Here is a 23,766-nt window from a genome sequence, read left to right as displayed (position 1 = left end):
GAAGGTGGGAGGATGATGAAAAAGTAGGAAAATAAGATTCCTGTAAAATTCTGCAGAGACGAGGCACGGCTAAAAGAAGTCACCATGGGGGTCTGGTCTAACAGGAGAAGAAGTGGAAAGAGAATATCTACATCATAGGGGAGACGCCACTGGATGCAAGAGGTACATATGTGGCATTGTATGACCATGTATGTTCTGTAGCGCTGTATGTAATGTTTTCCAAGTATGTCTTTAAAGGGGTTGTCAGCTTTTTTTTTGCATGAGTGCTGCCTTCTCTGCTCTGTTTACCTGCTCATCACTGCAAATGCTACGGCGAGCAGGTGAACAGAACAGAGAAAGCAGCTCTCATATGAGCGCTGCCCTCTCTTCAAAGAGCGTTTCAATATTTGCCTAGGGCAGCGGAAAAGCTAGGTGCACCAACACAGAGTGAAGGGGGGGCCCCCAAGCTGAACTCTTGCACCAGGGCCCATGAGCCTTTAGCTACACTCCTGTTCCTATAGTAAGTGAATATTATCCTAAGGCCTCATGCACACGACCGTCGTTTGGGTCCTCATCCGAGCCGCCGTTTTGGCGGCTCGGATGCAGACCCATTCACTTCAATGGGGCCGCAAAAGATGCGGACAGCACTCAGTGTCCTGTCCGCATCCGTGGCTCCGTTCCGCGGCCCCGCAAAAAAAATATAACATGTCCTATTCTTGTCCGCGCTTTGCGGACAAGAATAGGCATTTATATTGCCGGCGCCCGTTCCATAAATTGTGGAAGGCAACACGGGCGGCTTTTATTTTTTGCAGATCCGCGGACCGCAAAAAAAAACGGCACGGTCGTGTGCATGAGGCCTAAGGCTACATGCACACGCCCGTACGTATTTTGCGTTCTGCAATCTACAAAATACAGATACCGACCTTTTGCATCCCACATTTTCCTTTGTCCCCCATCATAGAAATCCCTATTCAGGTCTGCAAAACGTACAAGAATAGGACATGTTCTATAATCTGTGAAAAGGCCGCATGGATGTAGACCCAAAATATGGTCATGTGCATGAGGCCTAATGTCTAGTGACTAAAATAAATATTTAATATTATATGAAGTAACTGCTTACCTGCTTCAGCACCATAATCTGCTTACAAAGATCTCGAGAATGATTCATCACTGCCATTATTGGGCTTAAAAAAAATATATATCAAGAAACAGAAAATTAAAATGGGTAAAGACAACCCTCGCTAATAAAAATATCACCATTTCCAGTTCGTGTCCTTTTTTTTTTTTTAACTAGGAAATAGTGGAAATCTTACCAAAGTCTCTGGCAACTTTTCTGGGGTTTTCAGGTATTAGGACACTGGTTACATTTACCAATTCTCTATAGTAAGAAATTAACCATTTAATATTCCTAGACTATATAACATTATTTCACTTACCCACATTGGGTGGCATCTTTCTGCAAGACATTCAGCAAGGCGTCAAAAGTCTGCATCCTAAACAGACATCATATATGATATAAATGCTTGGATCCTGCTTAGACCAGTCATGCTGCATTAAAACTACGACACTATTTACAATGTTACATATGGATGAGTATATACCAAAAGGGGTAAACAGATTAAGTCAAGTACTCCATGCACCTACTTTACTACAAATATACTTAAAGGGGTTGTCTCCGACAATGGGCGCATATTGCTATGATATGCCCCCATTGTCTTATAGGTGCGAATCCCACCTCTGGGACCCGAAACTATATAGAGAACAGAGTCCTGCAAAGTGGTGGCTGGAGGACTCCGGTCCGGCCACCACCAAGCCGGCTCCCCATAGAAGTGAATGGGAGCGTACTGCGCATGCGCGGCCCCCACTCCTATTCATTTCTATAGGGCCAACGGAAATAGCCAAGCCAGCGCTCAGCTATTTTCACCAGCCCCATAGAAAATGAATGGAGGGTGGCTGCGCATGCGCAGTGCGCCCTCCTTCACTTGCAGGGCTCAGTTCTCGAAATAGGTACGGGTCCCAGCGGTGGGACCCGCACCTATAAGACAATTGGGCATATCCTAGCGATATGCCCCCATTGTCCATGATGAGACAACCCCTTTAACCCCTAACTGCAGCAGTGATTTTCAATTTTTTCGTTTTCATTTTTACTCCCTGCCTTCCTGGAGCTATAACTTTTTAATTTTTCTGTTCACATAGTCGTATGAGGGCTTGTTTTTTTGTGGGACAAGTTTTACTTTCTATTGGTACCATTTCCATTTAGTAGTGCACATGACGTAGTGGGAAGCTGGAAAAAAAATTCCAAATGGGGTGGAATTGGAAAAAAACAAAAACAAAACATAATTTGACAGTTTTATGGATTTCGTTTCTACAGTGTTTCCTATACAGTAAATCTGACAAGTAAACTTTCTTTGGGTCAGTACGATTTTTCTTGTGTTTTAATATTTACAAATAAAAAAACAATTTTCCAAAGTTTATTTTATTTTATTTTTTATCACCATATTTTGACCCCCAGAACTTTTTTATATTTAGGTCTACAATGCTGTGTGGGGGATTTTTTTTTTTTTGCAACGACCCTTAGTTTTTATTTATACTATGTTGGCGTGTGGACGACAATTACATTTTTTGGGGGGAGGTGAAATGACAAAATGGTGAATCCGCTATTTTGATTCCCATGCCCCCCACCTCCACCCCTTTACGCTGTTCACCATACAGGATAAATCTTTTTAGAGTTTAACAGTGTTTTGGAACATGGTCGTGCAAATGGTCATTAATTTGATTTGTTTATTTTTAATATGGATTTGAATTTTATTTAATTTTTTAAATATTTTTAATACATTTAAAGTTTGTTTTTGCTATTTTTTTTACACTTCTTTTAATTCCCACAAGGGGAAATTTAACATGTGATCATCTATAGAATGCAATACATGTTCGTGTGCATGAGCCCTTATACAGACAATGCTATCCATCACTGATAACCCTGTCCCAGTGTACAACAGAGGTTAGAATGAGCATTTATTTAAAATGTATAAATTGCATATTTTACTGAATCTTTTCCCCCAAAACTATATCAATCTGCTCAGCTCCTCCTGCTCTACAACATGCTGCCTGCAGATTGCACCGCATTTCATGGCGATAGGTTCTCTTTAATGTACATTTGGACGAATGGCTCAAATCTTTTCTACCATAGGAATATTACGATGGGCAAGCACAATGCTAAAGGAAGATGTTCGACAGAAAACGTTCAGCACAACATACAAAGCAATGGCACTGTTCACAACATGCCAGGTAGAAGTAGTGACTCCATGCCATTTTCTTAGCTGCGTAAAAGTTACTCACCTTATAATGGCAAGCTCCTTGTTTCTCACAGACCAAATCTCATTTTCTAAGGGTACACGAGCAATGCTCAGGCTAAGGAACAAAGAAAAAGTCTATATATAGTGTTCGGGCTCTTTCACACGAGCAGATCCCATGCATTGAATCCGCTGCGTGAAAGAGAGCCAAGCCCCGTTCCGGACAGCAGAGACACAGCATTAACATGATGGATAATGCTCTTTGCCTCTTTTTTACTACAAAATCACGGTGACAATTTTATCTCACTGTAGTTTTGTAGTATAAAGATCACAGAGAGGCAAAGAGCATTATCAATCATGTTAATGCTCAGTGTCTCTGCTGTCCGGAACGGGGCTTGGCTCTCTTACATGCAGCATATTACCCGCACGGCATCCACTTGTGTGAAAGAGCCCTTAGATAGTTTGCACGGCTGGAATTGAAAAAATAAAAATACTCCAACTGCTGGAGCCCCTGCCAATCACTAGAACAGGGGTCTGAGTTCCCCCATTTGAATGGAGCACAGTACAAGTGCTCAGCTATCTCTGGCAGCTCCATATAGTTGAATGGAGCATGCATGTCCTCCACGCCATTAAAACGGGGGAACGCGGGTCTAGTGATTGGCAGGGAGCCAAACAATCATACCCCCGACAATTGCACTTCATTTCTGTCCTGCGGCTAGGGAATTTGCTGTAATGGGACAACCTCTTAAAAAATAAAAAATAAATTATGAAAAGAAAGTCAATATTTATATTCTTTTAAAAGTAACAACCACACAATGAAGTATAGTCTACGGCATATAGAAAGAAAAAAAAAAAACTGTGGGGCATGGCTATTTCGGTGAGGGGACAGGGTGTTCTATGCAAGGTGAAATAAATATATAGTTTACATCCAGCCTTTTTGCTGTGGTCTGGTCACTGTAGTAATTTACTGCCACAGTCATTACTTTGTGGTGAATAATATTTCTTAAAATGCCATTCACACAATGCAGTAAAAAAGTACAAAAAAAAAAAAGAACACACACAAAACACATGCTGGGGTTTTTGAAGAAAGTCGCATGTCTTATCCAAATACATGGATGGCCATTTATGTGTAATAGTACTGGCCTAATATACCAAGTGAGGCTGGGGTATCAATAGATGACGCGTCACAGGAAGGGTCATGCCACCAAAAGCACCTGTGCGACTTCTCTTGTAACTTGCTGTCGCACGACCATATTGGAGCTGCGATCTGGCGAATTGCAGAAAGGTTGCAGGCAAATCGTAGTTGCATGCAACTTGCTTTGCAAATCATGATGGCAAAGTCTCCTGTGATATGTGACCCAAAATCCAACACTGTTCGATTTCTGCGACTGCCATGTTGCTGTAGCGACATGTCGTGTGTCACAATGAAACCCTATTGACAATCATTAGATGTGACGTTGCAATGCAACATCACAATCTTCATGTCACACAATACATATTACCACGTAGCCCCAGCATGCATTATGACTACGGAAACAAACCTACCTCACATTTAAAGACGCATCGACATCATCTTTGGAGAGGCTTCCTAGAAAGAATACATGAAAGACAAAACAATACAACAGTTAGTGTTGATCTCGATGCTCGGCCGAACTCCTGTTCGGCTCGAGCATCTCGATGCTCGGCACATGGCGGTATACAGCCGAGTACTGCATGTGCTCGAGCGCCATGCTAGAGTCTCCTCCCTGAACAGCAGCCAATAAACGTGCAGGCAAGTACTGCCTCACTGTAATGCCAGTAGCCATGTTGGCTACTGGAATTACAGTGATTGGCTGGCCGGAACGAGTCATCGGGTGCTATATAGCACCCGATGACGCATGTTTGGCTCATTCATAGTCAGGGAGAGCTGAGCATAGGAAGCGACAGGGTGTAGGGAGTGTAATGGAACATTTGTTTTGTACAAAAACGTTTCAGAGACCCAAAAGTCCTTGTAAGGACTATTGTGTGTGACAGCAGCAATATACAGTCAGGTTCATAAATATTGGGACATCGACACAATTCTAACATTTTTGGCTCTATACACCACCACAATGGATTTGAAATCTAACGAACAAGATGTGCTTTAACTGCAGACTGTCAGCTTTAATTTGAGGGTATCTACATCTGCAGTAAGCCGGATTGGGACTGATGCACACTGGCGCAATATTAATAGTTTTTGTTCATGACGCCGATTGCAATGTACGCAGGTTATAGTCTCAGGGCCCTTTAAGATGATATAACCCACGTACCAGGTGAGGAATGCCAGAGGGGGATAATGTCTCTGTGTAGTAGGTATTGTGTCAATGGTGTATCCTAGCTTGGTACGGCTGGACTTCTGGATCCTGGCTCACTTGCAATAAAATGAGTGTTAGTAGGAGTAATTGAGGGTTGTAGTAGAAGTAAATGAGATCCAGACTTGAGATATAATCCAACTTGTCTTTACTGAATGGCAGCTTGAATCCATACGAGTTACAGCATAGGTCTTGGGTCCCAGCAGGTATTGGCAATATGTGGCAGGAATCAATATGTATTCTGCTTCTATTCATATGCCTAGAGAATCTGGCAGGTATCTATCTTCTGCTCTGTCTTCTGCTTAGTATGGGCCTGACTAGCTGAGGAGGAATTTGGCTTCTCCTGGTCTCTGGATGTTACTCACAGTTCTGCTCACAGGGAATGTTTCGTCCTGGAGATCTGTAGTTCTGGAGGTGCTGCTTTCTTGTCAACCAGCTGAGGCTGAAGGCTCAGGCTGGGAAGAGTGATCCTTGGCCTCAGCCGAGGCTGGATCCTAGGTTGGGATCCCTGTTTCTGGGAGCTCCTACCAACACAGCCTTCCCGTAGCAGGGGTAGCTGGAACACTAACTGAACTTCCTTCTCCTCCCCATGAGGTAGGATGCGAGAACCTTCCACTCCTCCTCAAAGAGGGGGAGCTAGACTGGAATGAACTATTCCAGTCTAGATATGCTAAACTGGCTATGGTCTGCTGAACATATTGCTGCCACCTGCTGGTGTACATGGAAATTACAGCAAATACATTATACAGGCCTGGAAAATACATATAATGGAAGAATGCATTGTTAGATCACACTAGATGACAATATACATATACACCTGACATGATGCAGCAGGGAGAAATAGTTTAGTGACATACTCTGGGATGTTACACATCCAAATCAGGTGAACGGTGTAGGAATTACAACAGTTTGCATATGTGCCTCCCACTTGTTAAGGGATCAAAAGTAATAGGACGGAATAATAATCATAAATCAAACTTTCACTTTTAATACTAGGTTGCAAATCCTTTGCAGTCAATTACAGCCTGAAGTCTGGACCGCATAGACTTCACCAGATGTTGGGTTTCATCCCTGGTGATGCTCTGCCAGGCCTCTACTGCAACTGTCTTCAGTTCCTGCTTGTTCTTGGGGAATTTTCCCTTCAGTTTTGTCTTCAGCAAGTGAAATGCATGCTCAATCAGATTCAGGTCAGGTGATTGACTTGGCCATTGCATAACATTCCACTTCTTTCCCTTAAAGGGTTTCTACCACTTTGTTTCACATAATTAGCTTTTAGACACTAGCGATCCGCTAGTGTCTGCTCTACCGAACCATCCTAATATAATTGCTTTTGGGGCAGCCGTTTCGCTAAAAAAAATAACTTTTATTCATATGCTAATGAGCCTCTAGGTGCTATGGGGGTGTCATTAGCACCTAGAGGCTCGGTCTACCTTCACAAACTGCCGCCGCCCAGCGCGTCCCTCCAGCCCGCCCATCTCCTCCGGAATGCGATCCTCCCTGTGAGCGTATGTATTCGGCGCATGCGCAGTGAATGTCTGACCGCTTCCCTGCTCAGACATCTCCACTGCGCCTGTTCCTTTGTGGAGATGTCTGAGCAGGGAAGCGGTCAGACATTCACTGCGCATGCGCCGAATACATACGCTCACAGGGAGGATCGCATTCCGGAGGAGATGGGCGGGCTGGAGGGACGCGCTGGGCGGCGGCATTTTGTGAAGGTAGACCGAGCCTCTAGGTGCTAATGACACCCCCATAGCACCTAGAGGCTCATTAGCATATCAATAAAAGTTCTTTTTTTAGTGAAACGGCTGCCCCAAAAGCAATTATATTAGGATGGTTCGTTAGAGCAGACACTAGCGGATCGCTAGTGTCTGAAAGCTAATTATGTGAAAACGAAGTGGCAGAAACCCTTTAAAAAACTCTTTGGTTGCTTTTGCAGTATGCTTTGGGTCATTGTCCATCTGTATTGTGAAGCGCCCTCCAATGAGTTCTAAAGCATTTTGCTGAATATGAGCAGATAATATTGTCCGAAAAACTTCAGAATTCATCCTGCTGCTTTTGTCAGCAGTCACATCATCAAATACGAGAGAACCAGTTCAATTGGCAGCCATACATGCCCACGCCATGACACTACCACCACCATGCTTCACTGATGAGGTGGTATGCATAGGATCATGAGCAGTTACTTTCCTTCTCCATACTCTTCTCTTCCCATCACTCTGGTACAAGTTGATCTTGGTCTCATCTGTCCATAGTATGTTCCAGAACTGTGAAGGCCAGTAGCGTCCGCGGCTCGGGCCTGGCTGGGGAGAAGCCAAGGAGTCAGGTCAGGACTGGAGTAGGCGGGGCGCATGGCCGCACGAGCAGCAGATGAGGTAGGCAGTGGAGGGGGCCGGAACGGGGGCGCACCTGAGGGATGGAGGCGGAGCCAGGCACCAGCGCCGCAGCGCAGGAAAGAAATAAATTATTCCTCCTAGTAACTAGAGGGAGGCGGCGGACTCAGGCGGTGGAGGGGGCCGGGGGTGTACCTGGAGACTGGAGTGAAGGGACTAGGGAGGGAGTGGTCCTGCCGGCCGCACTGGCGCCAGTCAGATTCGCGCCAGTGCGAATCTGACTGCCCGGGCCCTGAAACCAGTCTGAGGCTGAGCAGAGCAGCTCAGAGTGAGAGAGAGGAACCTCACTCCAGTCCAGTCCTCAGTGGTCTCCAGTCCTGCCACTCCAGTCTGTGACTAGTGACTCTAAAAGTAAGTGATTCACTTAAAGTGAATTTAAGGAAGTGAGAACTTATGATTTCTGAGGTAATCTAAATTCTTAAGTTAAAAAGAGCTGCCTGCAGAGTGGGGCCCCCAAGAGAAGCAAGGGGCGCCCTCCTTATCCTTGCAGGTCTGCAGGCAGCTCTTTTTAACTTCAGAATTCAGATCAGACTCTCACTAATTACAGCACACACCCTGCGCCCTGGCCTGTAGTGTCCACCATCAGACAGGGGAGGGAAGAAACCCCAGAACTAGCACTGACACTCTAGTTCTGGGTTTCTTTTCTTCCCTACCCTGCCTGATGGTGGACACTACAGGGGTGTGTGTGCTGTAATTAGTGAGTCTGATGATCTGAAGTTGAAAAGAGATGCCAGCAGTGATAAGGAGGGCGCCCCTTCCTTCTTTTCCGGCATAGAGTTCTGTCACAGGGGCTCTATACCGGAAAATAACTGATCAGTTTTATCCCCATGCATTCTGAATGGAGAGTAATCCGTTCAGGATGCATCAGGATGTCTTCAGTTCAGTCGTTTTGACTGATCAGGCAAAAGATAAAACCACAGCATGCTACAGTTTTATCTCCGGCGAAAAAACTGAAGACTTGCCTGAAGGACGGATCCGGCATTTTTCCCCATAGGAATGTATTAGTGCCAGATCCGTCCTTTCGGCCTGCGCAGACCGGTAAAAATGTGAAAATAAATAGAAGACGCATCCGTCTGTCCGCATGACAAGCGGAGAGACGGATCCGTTCTTGCAATGCATTTGTGAAACGGATCCGCATCTGGATCCGTCTCACAAATGCTTTCAGTCACATCAAAATCAGCTGATCCGGCGGGCAGTTCCGATGATGGAACTGCCCGCCGGATCACACTGCCGCAAATGTGAAAGTAGCCTAGGTGGCTGTTTCGTCGCCAAAATGCCATTAACCATTACCACACCAGACTATTAAATAATGCAGCTGTACCTGCCAGGCTTGAGCAGGTATATGTGTGAATATGGAAGATGCTGATATCCGGCTGTACCTCACAGTGAGGTACAGCCAGATCTCAGCATCTTCCCTAATCCATATTCACACATATACCTGCTCAAGCCTGGCAGGCACAGCTGCATTATTTAAAGGGGAAGGAGGGGGGGGGGGGGGGGGGGGCATAAATTTTTTTTGCTATGGGGCCCAGTCATTTCTAGCTACGCCCCTGGTGAAGGCTTTTTTAGATGTCGTTTAGCAAACTGTAATCTGGCCTTCATGTTTTTGAGGCTCACCAATGGTTTACATCTTGTGGTGAACTCTCTGTATTCACTCTGGTGAAGTCTTCTCTTGATTGTTGACTTTGACACACATACACCTACCTCCTGGAGAGTGTTCTTGATCTGGCCAACTGTTGTGAAGGATGTTTTCTTCACCAGGGAAAGAATTCTTTGGTCATCCACCACAGTTGTTTTCCATGGTCTTCCGGGTCTTTTGGTTGCGGAGCTCACCGGTGTGTTCCTTCTTTTTAAGAATGTTCCAAACAGTTGTTTTGGCCAGGTCTAATGTTTTTGCTATCTCTCTGATGGGTTTGTTTTGTTTTTTCAGCCTAATTATGGCTTGCTTCACTGATAGTGACAGCTCTTTGGATCTCATCTTGAGAGTTGACAGCAACAGATTTCAAATGTAAATAGCACATTTGAAATGAACTCTGGACCTTTTATCTGCTCATTGTAATTGGGATAATGAGGGAATAACGCACACCTGGCCATGGAACAGCTGAGAAGCCAATTGTCCCATTAATTTTGGTCCCTTAACAAGTGGGAGGCACATATGAAAACTGTTGTAATTCCTAAACCGTTCACCTGATTTGGATGGAAATACCCTCAAATTAAAGCTGACAGTCTGCAGGTAAAGCACATCTGGTTAATTTCATTTCAAATCCATTGTGGTGGTGTATAGAGCCAAAAATGTTAGAATTGTGTCGATGTCCCAATATTTATGGACCTTACTGTTTGTAGCGCAACCTGCGCTAAATTGCTCAGTGTTAGGGAGAGCTGTGCATAGGAAGGGACAGACAGTGTAAGGAGTGTAATAGGAAGATTTTTATACAAAAAAAAAATCGTAGTCAGGGAGAGCTGAGCATAGGAAGCAACAGAGTGTAGGGAGTGTAATGGAATATTTGTTTTGTACAAAAACGTTTCAGAGACCCAAAAGTGCTTTTAAGGACCATTCTGTGTGACAGCAGCAATATATATTTTGAGCGCATCCTGCGCTAAATACCGTGTAATAGGCATCTGCGGACAGTTAAATTATCCGGCCACAACGCCTGTGTAAAGTGTGTGCATCCGTAATATATCAGTGACATCCAGTGTACCTTTTCCTGTATAAAGTTTCCTTTTTTTGCACATACACTTTCAAATCCTATGCTACTGTACGTGTGACATACTTTCAAGCATATATCACATTTAAAATGAAGGCGAGCAGTAAGGGATGGGGAAGTGGCCGTGATGCAGATTGTGCACGCAGAGGCCGTGGCCCTGGGGGCAGAGAAACTGTGCCTGCTGCCAGAGCACAAGAAAAACAATCCACGATACCTAGCTTCATGTCCCAGTTTGCAGGGCGGCGCAGGACAACGCTCGGGAAGTCAGCCCAGTGCGAGCAGGTGGTTGGATTGCAGCAGATAATGCTTCCAGTCGGTTAAGCACCACCCTGTCTTCAACCAATTCCAGTCCCAGTAGCCAGGAGTCTGGTCAACAATCCTCACCCTGATCCTCCTTCCTCCCACCATGTACAGTCTGGCCGAACAAGTGATCCCACACTCAGATATTCCGAGGACCTCTTTTTATCTCCATTACTTGATTTGGCCCTCTCGCCAAGCATGCTTGAAGAGGGACATGAGATCTTGTGCCCCGATTCCCGACCTCTTGAGCATCCACAGTCACAAGAACATGAGCAACATGTGTTTAATGAGGTGGATGATAGACAGTTGATAATGAGTCAACAGCAATTACTGTCTCAAGAGCTTGATGAAGAGGATGAGACACAGTTGTCAGTGGAAGAGAAGGTGGTGGACGATGAGGTCACTGACCCAACCTGGGAAGTTGGAAAGCCGAGCGAGGACAGCAGTACAGAGGGGGAGGGATCTGCAGCACCGCAACAGGCTGGAAGAGGCAATGGGGTGCAAAAAGGGAGAAGGTGGACCACACCAAACAGGCCCGCAACTGTTCCACGGAGCACCCCCTTGCGGAAATCTCCCTTGCCAAGGGGTAGAAGTTCCGCAGTATGGCAGTTTTTTTTAGGAAAGTGCAGACAACAAACTAGTAGTTTGCAACCTGTGCCATACGAAAATGAGCCGAGGCGTGAACACTAGCAACTTCACCACCACCATCATGATCCACCACATGGCATACAAGCACCGTAATAAGTGGGACGACCGCCTGGGTCCACAGTCTGTCTACGGGTCACACCACTGCCTCCTCTTCCCCTATGTTGGGTGCTGGCCAATACCCTGCTGAAGGTGCAGATCTGGATGCCTCCCACCCTGCACCTGGACCTTTGCAAGGACCATCAGCGACCACATCCACTTCCGTATTCCAGCGCAGCATCCAAATGTCCTTACCACAGGCCTTTGAACACAAGCGAAAATACCCAGCCACCCACCCACAGGCCATAGCACTAAATGCGCAGCTTTCCAAATTACGGCCCTGGAAATGTTGCCATTTAGGCTTGTGGACACTGAGGCCTTCCACAGCCTGATGTCAGCGGCCGTCCCGCGTTACGCAGTCCCCAGCTACCACAATTTTTCAAGGTGGGCTGTGCCCGCCTTACACCAACATGTGTCCCGTAACATCACACGTGCCCTGACCAACGCAGTTACTGGGAAGGTCCACATGGACAAGTGCATTCAGCCAGGGACACTACATTTCCCTGACGGAACACTGGTTGAATGTTGGAGGCCGGGAGCAAGTTGTACCCTGGGATGGCACAGGTGCTACCGACACCAAGGATTGCGGGCCCTACGTCGATTAGGGTTTCTGCCAGCACCTATGTTAGTGGCTCCAAATACTTTGGGGACAAACAGCACACCGCCACAGAGCTGTGGCAGGGGATAAGAAACCAGACTGAGCTGTGGCTCTCAGCACTCAGCCTACAACCAGGCATGGTTGTGTCTGATAATGGCCGTAACTTGGTGGCGGCTTTGGAGCTCGGCAAGCTCACACACATCCCATGCCTAGCCCACGTGTTCAACCTTGTGATTCAGCAGTTTATCAAAACCTATCCCAATTTGCCTGAGCTACTGGTGAAGGTGCGCCGCGTGTGTGCACATTTCCAAAAGTCATTGACACCTTCAGCCGGTCTGTCAACGCTGCAGCAGCGCTTGAAATTGCCAGCTCACCGGCTGTTGTGCGACATGAGCACGTGCTGGAACTCCACGTTCCACATGTTGGCCGGGCTTTGTGAGCAGCAGAGGGCAGTAGTGGAATACCAACAGAGCAGGGGGTACCTGGTTTAATGCTCGGGTTCTCCCATTGACTCCCAGAGCACCCGAGCATCCCGATGTGTTCGGCCAGAGCACCCGAGCACTTTGGTGCTCGATCAACACTACTCAGAATTCTTTTATTGCATTACACATACAAATAAAACAGATTTCTAATAGGTTTTCATTAAAGGCTTTTTCCGAGACTTTTATACTGATGACCTATCCTCAGGATAGGTCATCAGTATCTGATCAGTGGGGGTCCAACACCCGGCACTCCCACTGATCACCTGTATGAGAAGGCACCGGCGCCAGCAGTAGAGATCCAGCCTTCTCTCAGCTTTGCCTAAGCCATGGGAGATCATGTTCATCAGTCACATGACCTAGGAGTCGCTCAACCCTATTTAAGTGAACGGGGTTGAGCGCGATTCCGAGCACAGCTGATATACAATGTACGGCGCTGTGCTTGGTAAGCTGAAAAAAGGCCGCGGTGATACATGAGCACAGCTGATCAGTGGTAGCCCGGGTGTCGGACTCCTACTGATCAGATACTGATGACCTATCCAGAGGATAGGTCATCAGTATAAAAGGCTTGGAAAACCCCTTTAAAAGTTTTCTGACATTGTCTTCTGCTGATTGCATGAATGCACATTACAGTGCAAACTGCTTCACGCCATTCTGTACTTTGTGGATGTTACTGAGCATGTTGGTCCACCACTGAATACAGGTGAAGTTGGACCAGGAGGATAAACAGCAGGGGGCGCTACCAGTGAGAACAATGTAGTGTACATGAAAGAACCTAACTAAAGAAATATTGTATTACCCGTATATTGTAATACTTCATTTTAAATACCCTGTTCACTGCATAGTCATACTTTTCATGGGATAACCCATACAGAGGCTTTTCTCAAATTTTCCCAAAGCTGTAACACAGTCCAGCACCCTCCACAGGTATAGCCTCTAGTAATGAGTTCAGTGCTGTACAGCGGCACGCAGCCTACAGCTCTATAATATGTATACAAGTCACTCAGCTAACCCATTCTGGATCTGTTAGACAACTTGTTGACTGTTTCCAATAACAGCCAACAGAACACTATTACAAGCTGCACAAAACTACAAGATCTAATGAATTTGGCAAAATTAAAAACACAAACTTGTATATTTTATGCAAAACTTGGTTAATACAAACTTGTTTGACGTTCCGTGTTCATATCCATCAGCTGCTGGTTCATTTGCTTTCCAAACCTGAGGGAAAAAGGTCAATGTCAACACATTCCATAAATACAGATGCATGGCACGAGACGGACGTTGCTGCATGGCTGCATTATGGCCAACGCTGCCTGAGCATGGCAGGGATATTTAGTTAGGATATCCTCAAAGATTACAAGCTTTAATAGCAAGCCCCCCAATGGAACTTTATGAGCTATTATAAAATAAGATTTTTGTATTTATTTTTTTTTAATTTTTTTTTTGGGGGGGGGGGGATATTTTTTTGCTTTTACTAAAATGCCTTAAAATTCACACATTCTTACAAGCTTTAGTTGGCATGGTGTTTTTTTTTGTCATGTGTCCATTTCTGTGTTTTTTTTCATATTTGTTCTCCTATACAGAAGTTTATGGTGACAACACATGGACGGAAAAAACAAGAGCATGTACATGAAAAGGGGGGGGGGGATATTTTTTTGCTTTTACTAAAATGCCTTAAAATTCACACATTCTTACAAGCTTTAGTTGGCATGGTGTTTTTTTTTGTCATGTGTCCATTTCTGTGTTTTTTTTCATATTTGTTCTCCTATACAGAAGTTTATGGTGACAACACATGGACGGAAAAAACAAGAGCATGCTGTGAGTTAAAAAAAAAAAACACTACCCAAAAATTGGTTTTTTTTCTTTGTTTTTTTTAAATACAAATGTTAAATTTAAAAAATGCATAGTTTTCAGGGAGTTTTTTCTTTTTTTTTTTACTAGCTAACACATAGCATCGGGCCACATGTTTTTTTGATAAAAAAAAAAATGCCAACAGAAGACCATGGCTTTAACCTTTTCAGGACCGGAGTTTTTTTTTTTTTGGGGGGGGGGGGGTTTGTTTTGCGCTCCCTGCCTACCCTGAGCCATAACTTTTTGCTGCCCCCACGGTCAATGAATGGGAGAACTTCAACAGAGTCTCACTTGCCAGAGAGGAATTTCACCTGGTAAAAACTAATAAAAAAAAAAAAATCTAGATTTGCCAGAATATGGCAGAAATGGTTAAATTAAATAGTAGATGCTCTTGAGGAGGGGGAGTCGGGTCGGGGGGTTGTGGGTGTGACGGAGAGCCGTTTTTTTTTGTTTTTTTTGGAGCAAGCGGTGGCTAAAGGGAGGGGGGTTGGTGTTACTGTATGTAATGCAATAAAAAAAACTGAAGGATTTGTAAGAGGTTTGTAAAAAAGTAATAAAGATACAATAAAAAATAAAATAAAAATGTGCCTTTAAAAGGAACCTGTCACCGGGATTTTGTGTATAGAGCTGAGGACATGGGCTGCTAGATGGCCGCTAGCACATCTGCAATACCCAGTCCCCATAGCTCTGTGTGCTTTTATTGTGTAAAAAAAAACGATTTGATACATATGCAAATTAACCTGAGATGAGTCCTGTATGTGAGATGTCAGGGACAGGACTCATCTCAGGTTAATTTGCATATGTATCAAATAGTTTTTTTTACACAATAAAAGCACACAGAGCTATGGGGACTGGGTATTGTAGATGTGCTAGCTGCCATCTAGCAGCCCATGTCCTCAGCTCTATACACAAAATCCCGGTGACAGGTTCCCTTTAAGTTATAGGTTCAATGGTAGATGCCACCTGCTGGCCAATACCAGAACAGTGAGCATATGTGAATATTAGGACATTTCATCTTCTAATATTACTCTTTATTTAGATCATAAGACAAGGGTGCACATAGCAGAGACAGCCCATGAAGCTGCAATGGTTTAGTCATATCTCCCTGAAACAGCATTTTTTTTTACACTAAGCCACGCCTCTAACTCCACTCAATCCCTGTCCGTCATGCGCAATCCAACCTAGTCCCCTTTCTGCCCCCAAACAGTAATGTTGAGCCTCCTTACAGTGACTATGCCCCCTCACAATAAAGATTACCGGCAAGTTCCTGTTCACAATAGTGAGTGTGGTGGATTGCATGGGGCCCCAGAGGTCAGGGTGTCCTCTGTTATCTGTGGCCCTCTAGCAGCAGCACCTTAGGCTGCAGATACTGTTGAATACAATGATGAAGCAGGGAGCAGTCATTCCCACCATTCACTCTGCGACCAGAGGTGTGGTGCTGGCAGAGGCGATGATGTGATGTCATCATGCAGCATGCCGGCCCACGAGGGAGGCGTGCTGGATTGATGGATGGATTGAGAGGGAGGTTAGGGGTGGTGGCTTTGGCAATGAGAGGGGTTTCAGTCCTCAAAGTGGCTAATCCCTGCTCTAGCACTCGCTGGGATGCGCATGCAGTGAATGTAGAGGCCAACCCTTCTTCCCCTCGGGGCACAACCTGGACTTTAGGGACTCCTGCCTGGAGGTGGCTGGGGTGCCCTTGATGATGGATGGGTAGCAGGGTGCAGGGTTCGGCAGATGGTGGTAGACAATGACCAGGTCAGTTTGGTTATAAAAATAACAGTCTCTTTACTGAGGATGATGGGTGTCACAGTGTTAAAGTATTTTATAAGGCATACATCTCTAAAAAGGCTTTGTATAGTGTGTCAGTGTGAGGTCCCATTCTGACCTCTGCTCCTCTGACAGAATCGCACAGCATTAGGGCTTATGCACACAAACGTATTTTTTGTTTGTGTCCATTCAGTTTCTTTTCGTCCCGTATGTGGAACCATTCACTTCATTGGGTCCGCAAAAAAAAAAAGAGCATGTCCTAATATTGTCCACATTATGGAGAAGGATCGGACTGTTCTATTAGGGGCCAGCCATTCCGTTCTGCAAAATGCGGAATGAACAAGGCCGGGATTTGTCTGTTTTGCAGATCTGCAAGTTGCGAACTGCAAAACACCAACAGTCGTGTGCATGAGCACTTGTAAGGATTTATAATTCTGTGTCACCCTGACAGCATTCTATTGTATTACACTGACAGCATTATGTCAGATAGCCAGTCCGTCTCAGTAGTGTGACGGGCACCTGAGGCAATTAACCCTTACCATGTGCAGTAAGGTCTAAAGCCATAAACATACATTATGTTTACTGTCTTTAATGTCTACGCACTGGCCCTTTAGTCCTCAACTATCTATAGTAGTCTGTTCTGCTCTCCCTTAGGGTACGACAACATGGCGTGATCGTGTGGCACTTGTGACGGGGCTGTGCTGCATTCGAGTACCACATGGCTGAAGTAACCATAGAGGGCTCTAAATAAACAAATTAACACACTGTTTGGTGGGTCTGTATTGTTAATGGCTGTGCGGCATGGCAGGTGGCCAGCGGCCATTAACAATGCAGATCCACTGAACAGTGCAATCTTCATTAGAGTCCACTGCAGCCTTTTTGGCCGTGCAATACTCAACAAAATCACGGCTGCACCATGAAGTTGTTCCCTTAGGTGTTAGCTCTTGGCACAGTTGCATTTCTGGCAGCTTTAAATACACAGACTTCTGGCTTGACCTTCTTGTCAGCAGCACACAATAAACACTGCCTCTCTCTTGGTCTGCTTGCCAGGAACTCTACTAACCAGGGGGAAAGTGGGGTCAGCCCATTACCCTGCAACTGTTAACAAGGTTTCCAGTTAACCATTTTCCTACCATACATAGCCTTTTTTGGATTACATAGATCATAGTATCACAGTAAACATTTAACCAGTTTTATTAGTGAACCATAACATTAACCCTTTAGCAGTGAACCAGAGGGTCACTACAATTGCACCTGCTGAGCCAAATTACTGGACTCACTGGAGTAGAGCTGCAGTGAGATCTGCTCTGTTCTTTGTCAGAACATGGGCTGGGCCAGGGATGGGCAAACTGCGGCTCTCCAGCTGTTGTAAAACTACAAATCCCATCATGCCCAGCTGTAGGCAGACTGGACATACTGGGAGTTGTAGTTTTACAACAGCTGGAGAGCCGCAGTTTGCCCATCCCTGGGCTAGGCGACTATTTACCCACTAAGAAGTGCCATATTTTGTCTGGGGGGCACATAAGAGGTACAATATGTGGTGTTAGGGCCATATAGAGGGGCATTGTTCTGTGTTGAGAGCATATAAGGGGAGATTATTTTGTTTTGGCGCCATATTGTGTTAGGGGAGCGCAAGGGGGCATTATACTGTGTGTGGCACATAAAAGGTCATCATATTAGTGGTGTAATAGGGTGGAGTTTAGTCATGCTACAGGCGCCCCCGCCCCAGACATAACGTTACTTGGGCCACCAGAAATACAAAATCTTCCCCAGATTAGTGATGTTCCCCTAGTGCCTTCCCACACAGTGTAATGCCCCATTAGTGCCATAACACACATATGAATGTCACCAATCCCAACCAAAGATACCGGCCAAGTTTATACGGGACCTCATCTCCTTGCATCCTGTCAGCACTTCCCTCACTGGCCCCCTCTCTTCCTCCGCCACGCTGGCTGGGTAGGGGATGTTTCAACCTGAAGATATGAGCTAGGTCTTGTATTACCTGTACATCTCACTCCTGACTCAATTTTTAAGCATTATATTTTGGGCTATATGGTGGCTAACTGATTTAAAGCTTAGATTCTTCACTGTAAAACAAAACATAGCTTTCATCTCTAGATGATATACAGCCTGAGATATAGCCATTAGCAGCAAGAAGTAATATCAGCTAGGTGAAAACTCTACCCAAACAATGTGGTCCCCACACAGGTGTACCTCCCACTGCGCAGTGTGGTCCCCACACAAGCACCTCCCCCCGCAGGGGCACAACATATGGTGCCCCTCATTTATTCCCCAAGCAGCAAAATAAGATAGGTGTGGGTCCCACTAGTGTTGAGCGAACTTGTGTTTTCAAGTTCGGCGTACAAGGTTCGGGTTATCTAAGAATGCAGTTATGGGTTCCGCTTCCAGGGGCCATAACTTTTGGTCCGTGGTAGCGGAATCCATAACGGAATTCTTAAATAACCCGAACCTTGTAAGCCGAACTTGAGAACACAAGTTCGCTCATCCCTAGATTCCACCTCTATCTCCAGAACAGGGCCCCTGAAGTCAACAGAAAGCAGCCACCCGCCGTTCACTTCTATGGTAGTTCCAAAAATTGGCGCGAAAACTTGCTCAGCTATTTTCAGAAGTCCTATAGCAGTGAGCGGGCAGCAAGTCGCACATGTGCGGTGTGCTCACCTTCACTTTGGGGTCCGGTTCTGGGGACAGAGGTGGGACCCACACTTACCTAACATCGATGGCATATTCTGAGCTGCAGTGGTGGCTGTAACTCCTGTAAACAAGCAGTGTATAATGTGATATAAAAGTGAATCCAGCCAGCAAAGGAGGCAATATGGATAACAACAATACATTAGTAAGTGCCTTGTATTAACTTTGTCTACATGAAGTGAGACAACCTCTTGAAGTTCAGCCCCTTTACTATGGGCTATGAAATCCTGCAAGACATGCACTTATCAGCTACAGAACAGTTCATGGCTCACCGGATAAGCTGCATGCAGGAATCAGAGCCCCTTTTAGTTTTAAGGGAATCTTCATATTCTCTATGAGTACAGGAGAGGCTGCTTTCTATGCATCTGACACTTGTGTCACGCATCTGGACAAACAACTCCGGCACATGCTTCCTGCCAACAAAACCACAAAAGTTATATTAAAGATTTCAATCCACATAAATTAGTATACAATTTTTCATTTGGTAAATAGGTGCAGTAGTTCTACGCTTCTAGGTCCTATGGAGAAAACTCAGAAAAAGAATAACCTCTGAGGGTCAGTACATACAGAATTTTTTGGAGCGGATTTTGGAGCGTTTCTGCCTCAAAACCAGCTAAAGAAAAAAAAAGAAAAAAAAACACACCTGAAAACATCATTTCAATGGGAAACAGCACTTGCTTTTTTTCCACGTGCAAAAGAGAAGCAGCTTATCCCAAGTTGGTGCGGATTTGAGCCAAAAACCTTGGGCTTTGTATTGCAGTGGTTAAAAAAATAAAAAAAAATAAAGGCAAAACAACGCATCAAAAACACCTCATGAAAAAAAAAAAAAAAAAAAAACGCTAAAAAACAAAACACGGATTCCGTGCTGATTTATTAAGCGTGTTTTTTTTTAAAAAAAAAAATCAGACACGTGAACTGGGCCTAAGGACGCCTTCACACGTGGCAGATTTTGTTGCAGAATATTTCTGAATGGGGCTTGCAAAAAATGTGTTTGCCACCAAAACAATCCATTCAGATGAATAGAACTGAATTTCAGTCAGACATTTCTGCAACAAAAACTGCAGTGTGTGAAGGTGCCCTTAGAGATGGACAAATCTGAACTCCTACCAACAGACTAGAAAACAAAAAGGGCTAGCAACAACGAGGAGTAAAAAAACCAAGCCATACCGATAAGTATACAACGAGGCCATATAGCCTTCAAGGGTCAGATATTATCCAACATCAAGTATCAAACACGATAACCTCCATCATGCACCTCCGTGCTCCTAGGTTATATTGCATTATGCACAATGCTGGAGGCAGGCTAAGGACAAGTCAGATCTAGCACATACTGGGGGAGATTTATCAAACTGGTGTAAAGGAAAACCAATCAGATTCCACCTTTCATTTTGCAAAGAAGCTCTGAAAAATGAAAGGTGGAATCTGATTGGTTGCTATGGGCAACTAAACCAGATTTTCTTTACACCAGTTTTGATCAATCTCCCCCAGTATAATTTTGCTTAGATTTTTTAAAGGAGGTCATTTCAGACATTTATAGCATATGTTATATAAGTCGTGACACAAATACTGGATACAACAAAGTTAACACTTCATAATGCTTCATGCACATGGCTGTGTTCGCATTTCAGTCCGCAAAATACGGATACCTTGTCGTGTGCCGTCTGCATTTATCTCACTCCCATCAACAGAAAGGACTTTTCTTTCCTTGAACGTTAGCATGGGTCCCATAGGAACAAATAGGTCACTGTGATTCCTAAAAAATACAGTCGTATGCATGAGGCCTAAGGCCTTATTCACACACTCCTTGCTTGGTCAGCGATTCCAATCAGTCACGGTTAGTTAAAAAACAGGAGTAGATCCACCACCAAGATGAGGTATAATGGAAAGATCTGCACCTGTTCAGCATTTTTGACCCGCACCTGGTTTTAGCTGACGATCACTGATTGAAATTACTGACCAAACACTGACTGTGTGAATAAGGCCGAATCCACACGGCCGTGTTCCGCCCGTGGTATGCCGGCCTGGATACCTGCTGACCGCAGCAGCGCACGGCGTCATTGGTTGCTATGACACTGTGCGCTTCATGCCACCGCTGCACTACAGTAATACACTCATATAGATCATACGAGTGTATTACTGTTGTGCAGCGGCGGCATGAAGTGCATGACTTCATAGCAACCAATGACGCCGTGCGCTCCTGCGGTCAGCAGGAATCCAGGCCGGCATACCACGGACCGCTCACGGCCACGGAACACGGCCGTGTGCATTCGGCCTAAGACCTAAATTACATTCTTGCTGCATTCCACTTCTGAGAACCACATCATCAAGGTTGGGGAGGCACTATAGGTCCCATCGTGCCCTTTCTATCCAGTACTGATCCTGACCTGTCTACATCTCTTTTTGCTGCCTTCTTTCTAGATGACATGATGATCCTACCAAGCCGCTCTCCTGTGAACGCTGCACAATCCTTGTTCTGAGCAGCCCCACCCTGACTTATAATATCCCGAGTTCCTCCCACTATTTAGGAATCAGCCAATCCTATGACTATTATCTGTGCCTTCAAATGAAATCTTAGTGAGACCCAGATTAAAGGGGTACTCCATGTGGTTAAAGTTATCCCTGGGACCCCCACGATCACGAGAATGCAGTTCCCCTTGAAATGACCAGAGCGGCCGGTTGGACATGTGCGCTGTCGCTTCATTCATTTCTATGGCAGCGCTGTACTCGGCTATCTCCGGAACTCTCATAGAAATTAATGGAGTTCTTTTCAGGGGAGCTGCAGGCAGTGGCGGATTAACATAGGGGCGTTCAGGTCGGCATTCCCGGGCCCGGCATCGCTGGGGGGCCCAACGCCAACCTGAATGCCCACATACTGCGGCGGGGCATGGGAGCGCATAGTTCCCTGCTGATCACCGCCATAGGCTTATGTGGTAGTATAATCCCAGCGCAGGCATCACTTCATTGGGGCAGATTATTATATGGGGGCAGTGTGGGGGCAAATTACTTCATAGGGGGGCAGTGTGGGGGCAAATTACTTCATGGGGCAGTGTGGAAGCAAATTTTTTCATGGGAGGGCAGTGTGGGGGAAATTACTATATGGGGCAGTGTGGGGGAAATTACTATATGTGGCAGTGTGGGGGAAATTACTATATGTGGCAGTGTGGGGGAAATTACTATATGGGGGAAGTGTGGGGGAAATTACTATATGGGGGCAGTGTGGGGGAAATTACTATATGGGGGAAATTATTATATGGGGCAGTGCGGGGGAATTGCTATATGGAGCAGTGTGGGGGAAATTACTATATGTGGCAGTGTGTGGGGAAATTATTATATGGGGCAGTGTGAGGGAAATTACTATATGGGGGCAGTGTGGGGTAAATTATTATGTGGGGCAGTGTGGGGGAAATTATTATATGGGGCAGTGTGGGGGAAATTATTATATGGGGCAGTGTGGGGGAAATTATTATATGGGGCAGTGTGGGGGAAATTACTGTATGGGGGCAGTGTGGGGGAAATTACTGTATGGGGGCAGTGTGGGGGAAATTACTGTATGGGGGCAGTGTGGGGGAAATTACTATATAGAGCAGTGTGGGGGAAAATAGTATATGGGGCAGTGTGGGGGAAATTATTATATGGGGGCAGTGTGGGGGAAATTACTATATGGGGGCAGTGTGGGGGAAATTACTATATGGGGCCAGTGTGTGGGAAATTACTATATGGGGCAGTGTGGGGGGAAATTACTATATGGGGGCAGTGTGGGGGAAATTACTATATGGGGGCAGTGTGAGGGAAATTACTATATGGGGGCAGTGTGTGGGAAATTACTATATGGGGCAGTGTGGGGGAAATTACTATATGGGGCAGTGTGGGGGAAATTACTATATGGGGCAGTGTGGGGGAAATTACTGTATGGGGGCAGTGTGGGGGAAATTACTATATGGGGGCAGTGTGAGGGAAATTACTATATGGGGCAGTGTGGTGGAAATTACTATATGGGTGCAGTGTGGGGGGAAATTACTATATGGGTGCAGTGTGTGGGGAAATTACTATATGGGTGCAGTGTGTGGGGAAATTACTATATGGGGGCAGTGTGAGGGAAATTACTATATGGGGGCAGTGTGGGAGGAATAACTGTATGGGGCAGTGTGAGGGAAATTACTATATGGGGGCAGTGTGGGGGAAATTACTATATGGGGGCAGTGTGGGGGAAATTACTATATGGAGCAGTGTGGGGGAAATTACTATATGGAGCAGTGTGGGGGAAATTATTATATGGGGCAGTGTGGGGGAAATTACTGTATGGGGGCAGTGTGGGGGAAATTACTATATGGGGGAAGTGTGGGGGAAATTATTATATGGGGCAATGTGGGGGAATTGCTATATGAAGCAGTGTGGGTGAAATTACTATATGTGGCAATGTGTGGGAAATTACTATATGGGGCATTGTGAGGAAAATTACTATATGGGGGCAGTGTGGGGGAAATTACTATATGGGGGAATTTATTATATGGGGCAGTGCGGGGGAATTGCTATATGGAGCAGTGTGGGGGAAATTACTATATGTGGCAGTGTGTGGGGAAATTATTATATGGGGCAGTGTGAGGGAAATTACTATATGGGG

The 23,766-nt window shown here is 45.4% G+C and overlaps 1 protein-coding gene across 1 annotated transcript in view; it reads right to left on the bottom strand.

Annotated features, from left to right (window-relative positions):
- LOC120999284 (centromere protein H-like) overlaps positions 1-21,570 on the bottom strand; it is a 34,112-nt gene extending 12,542 nt beyond the window's left edge. Inside the window, exons 1-7 of the mRNA XM_040430155.1 lie at positions 21,530-21,570; positions 19,418-19,558; positions 13,981-14,036; positions 4,815-4,857; positions 3,316-3,387; positions 1,416-1,472; positions 1,100-1,163 (exon numbers count right to left, since the gene is read on the bottom strand). Coding sequence (XP_040286089.1) covers positions 1,100-1,163; positions 1,416-1,472; positions 3,316-3,387; positions 4,815-4,857; positions 13,981-14,036; positions 19,418-19,558; positions 21,530-21,570 — 474 coding nt within the window. The remainder of the gene's footprint in view (positions 1-1,099; positions 1,164-1,415; positions 1,473-3,315; positions 3,388-4,814; positions 4,858-13,980; positions 14,037-19,417; positions 19,559-21,529) is intronic.
- Positions 21,571-23,766: the final 2,196 nt, after the last annotated feature.

The sequence above is a fragment of the Bufo bufo genome, chromosome 4 (genome assembly GCF_905171765.1).
Source record: "Bufo bufo chromosome 4, aBufBuf1.1, whole genome shotgun sequence".
In the NCBI taxonomy this organism is placed as follows: Eukaryota; Metazoa; Chordata; class Amphibia; order Anura; family Bufonidae; genus Bufo; species Bufo bufo.
Note: the sequence above shows the minus strand (reverse complement) of the source record. Positions and strands in the feature narration are given on the sequence as shown.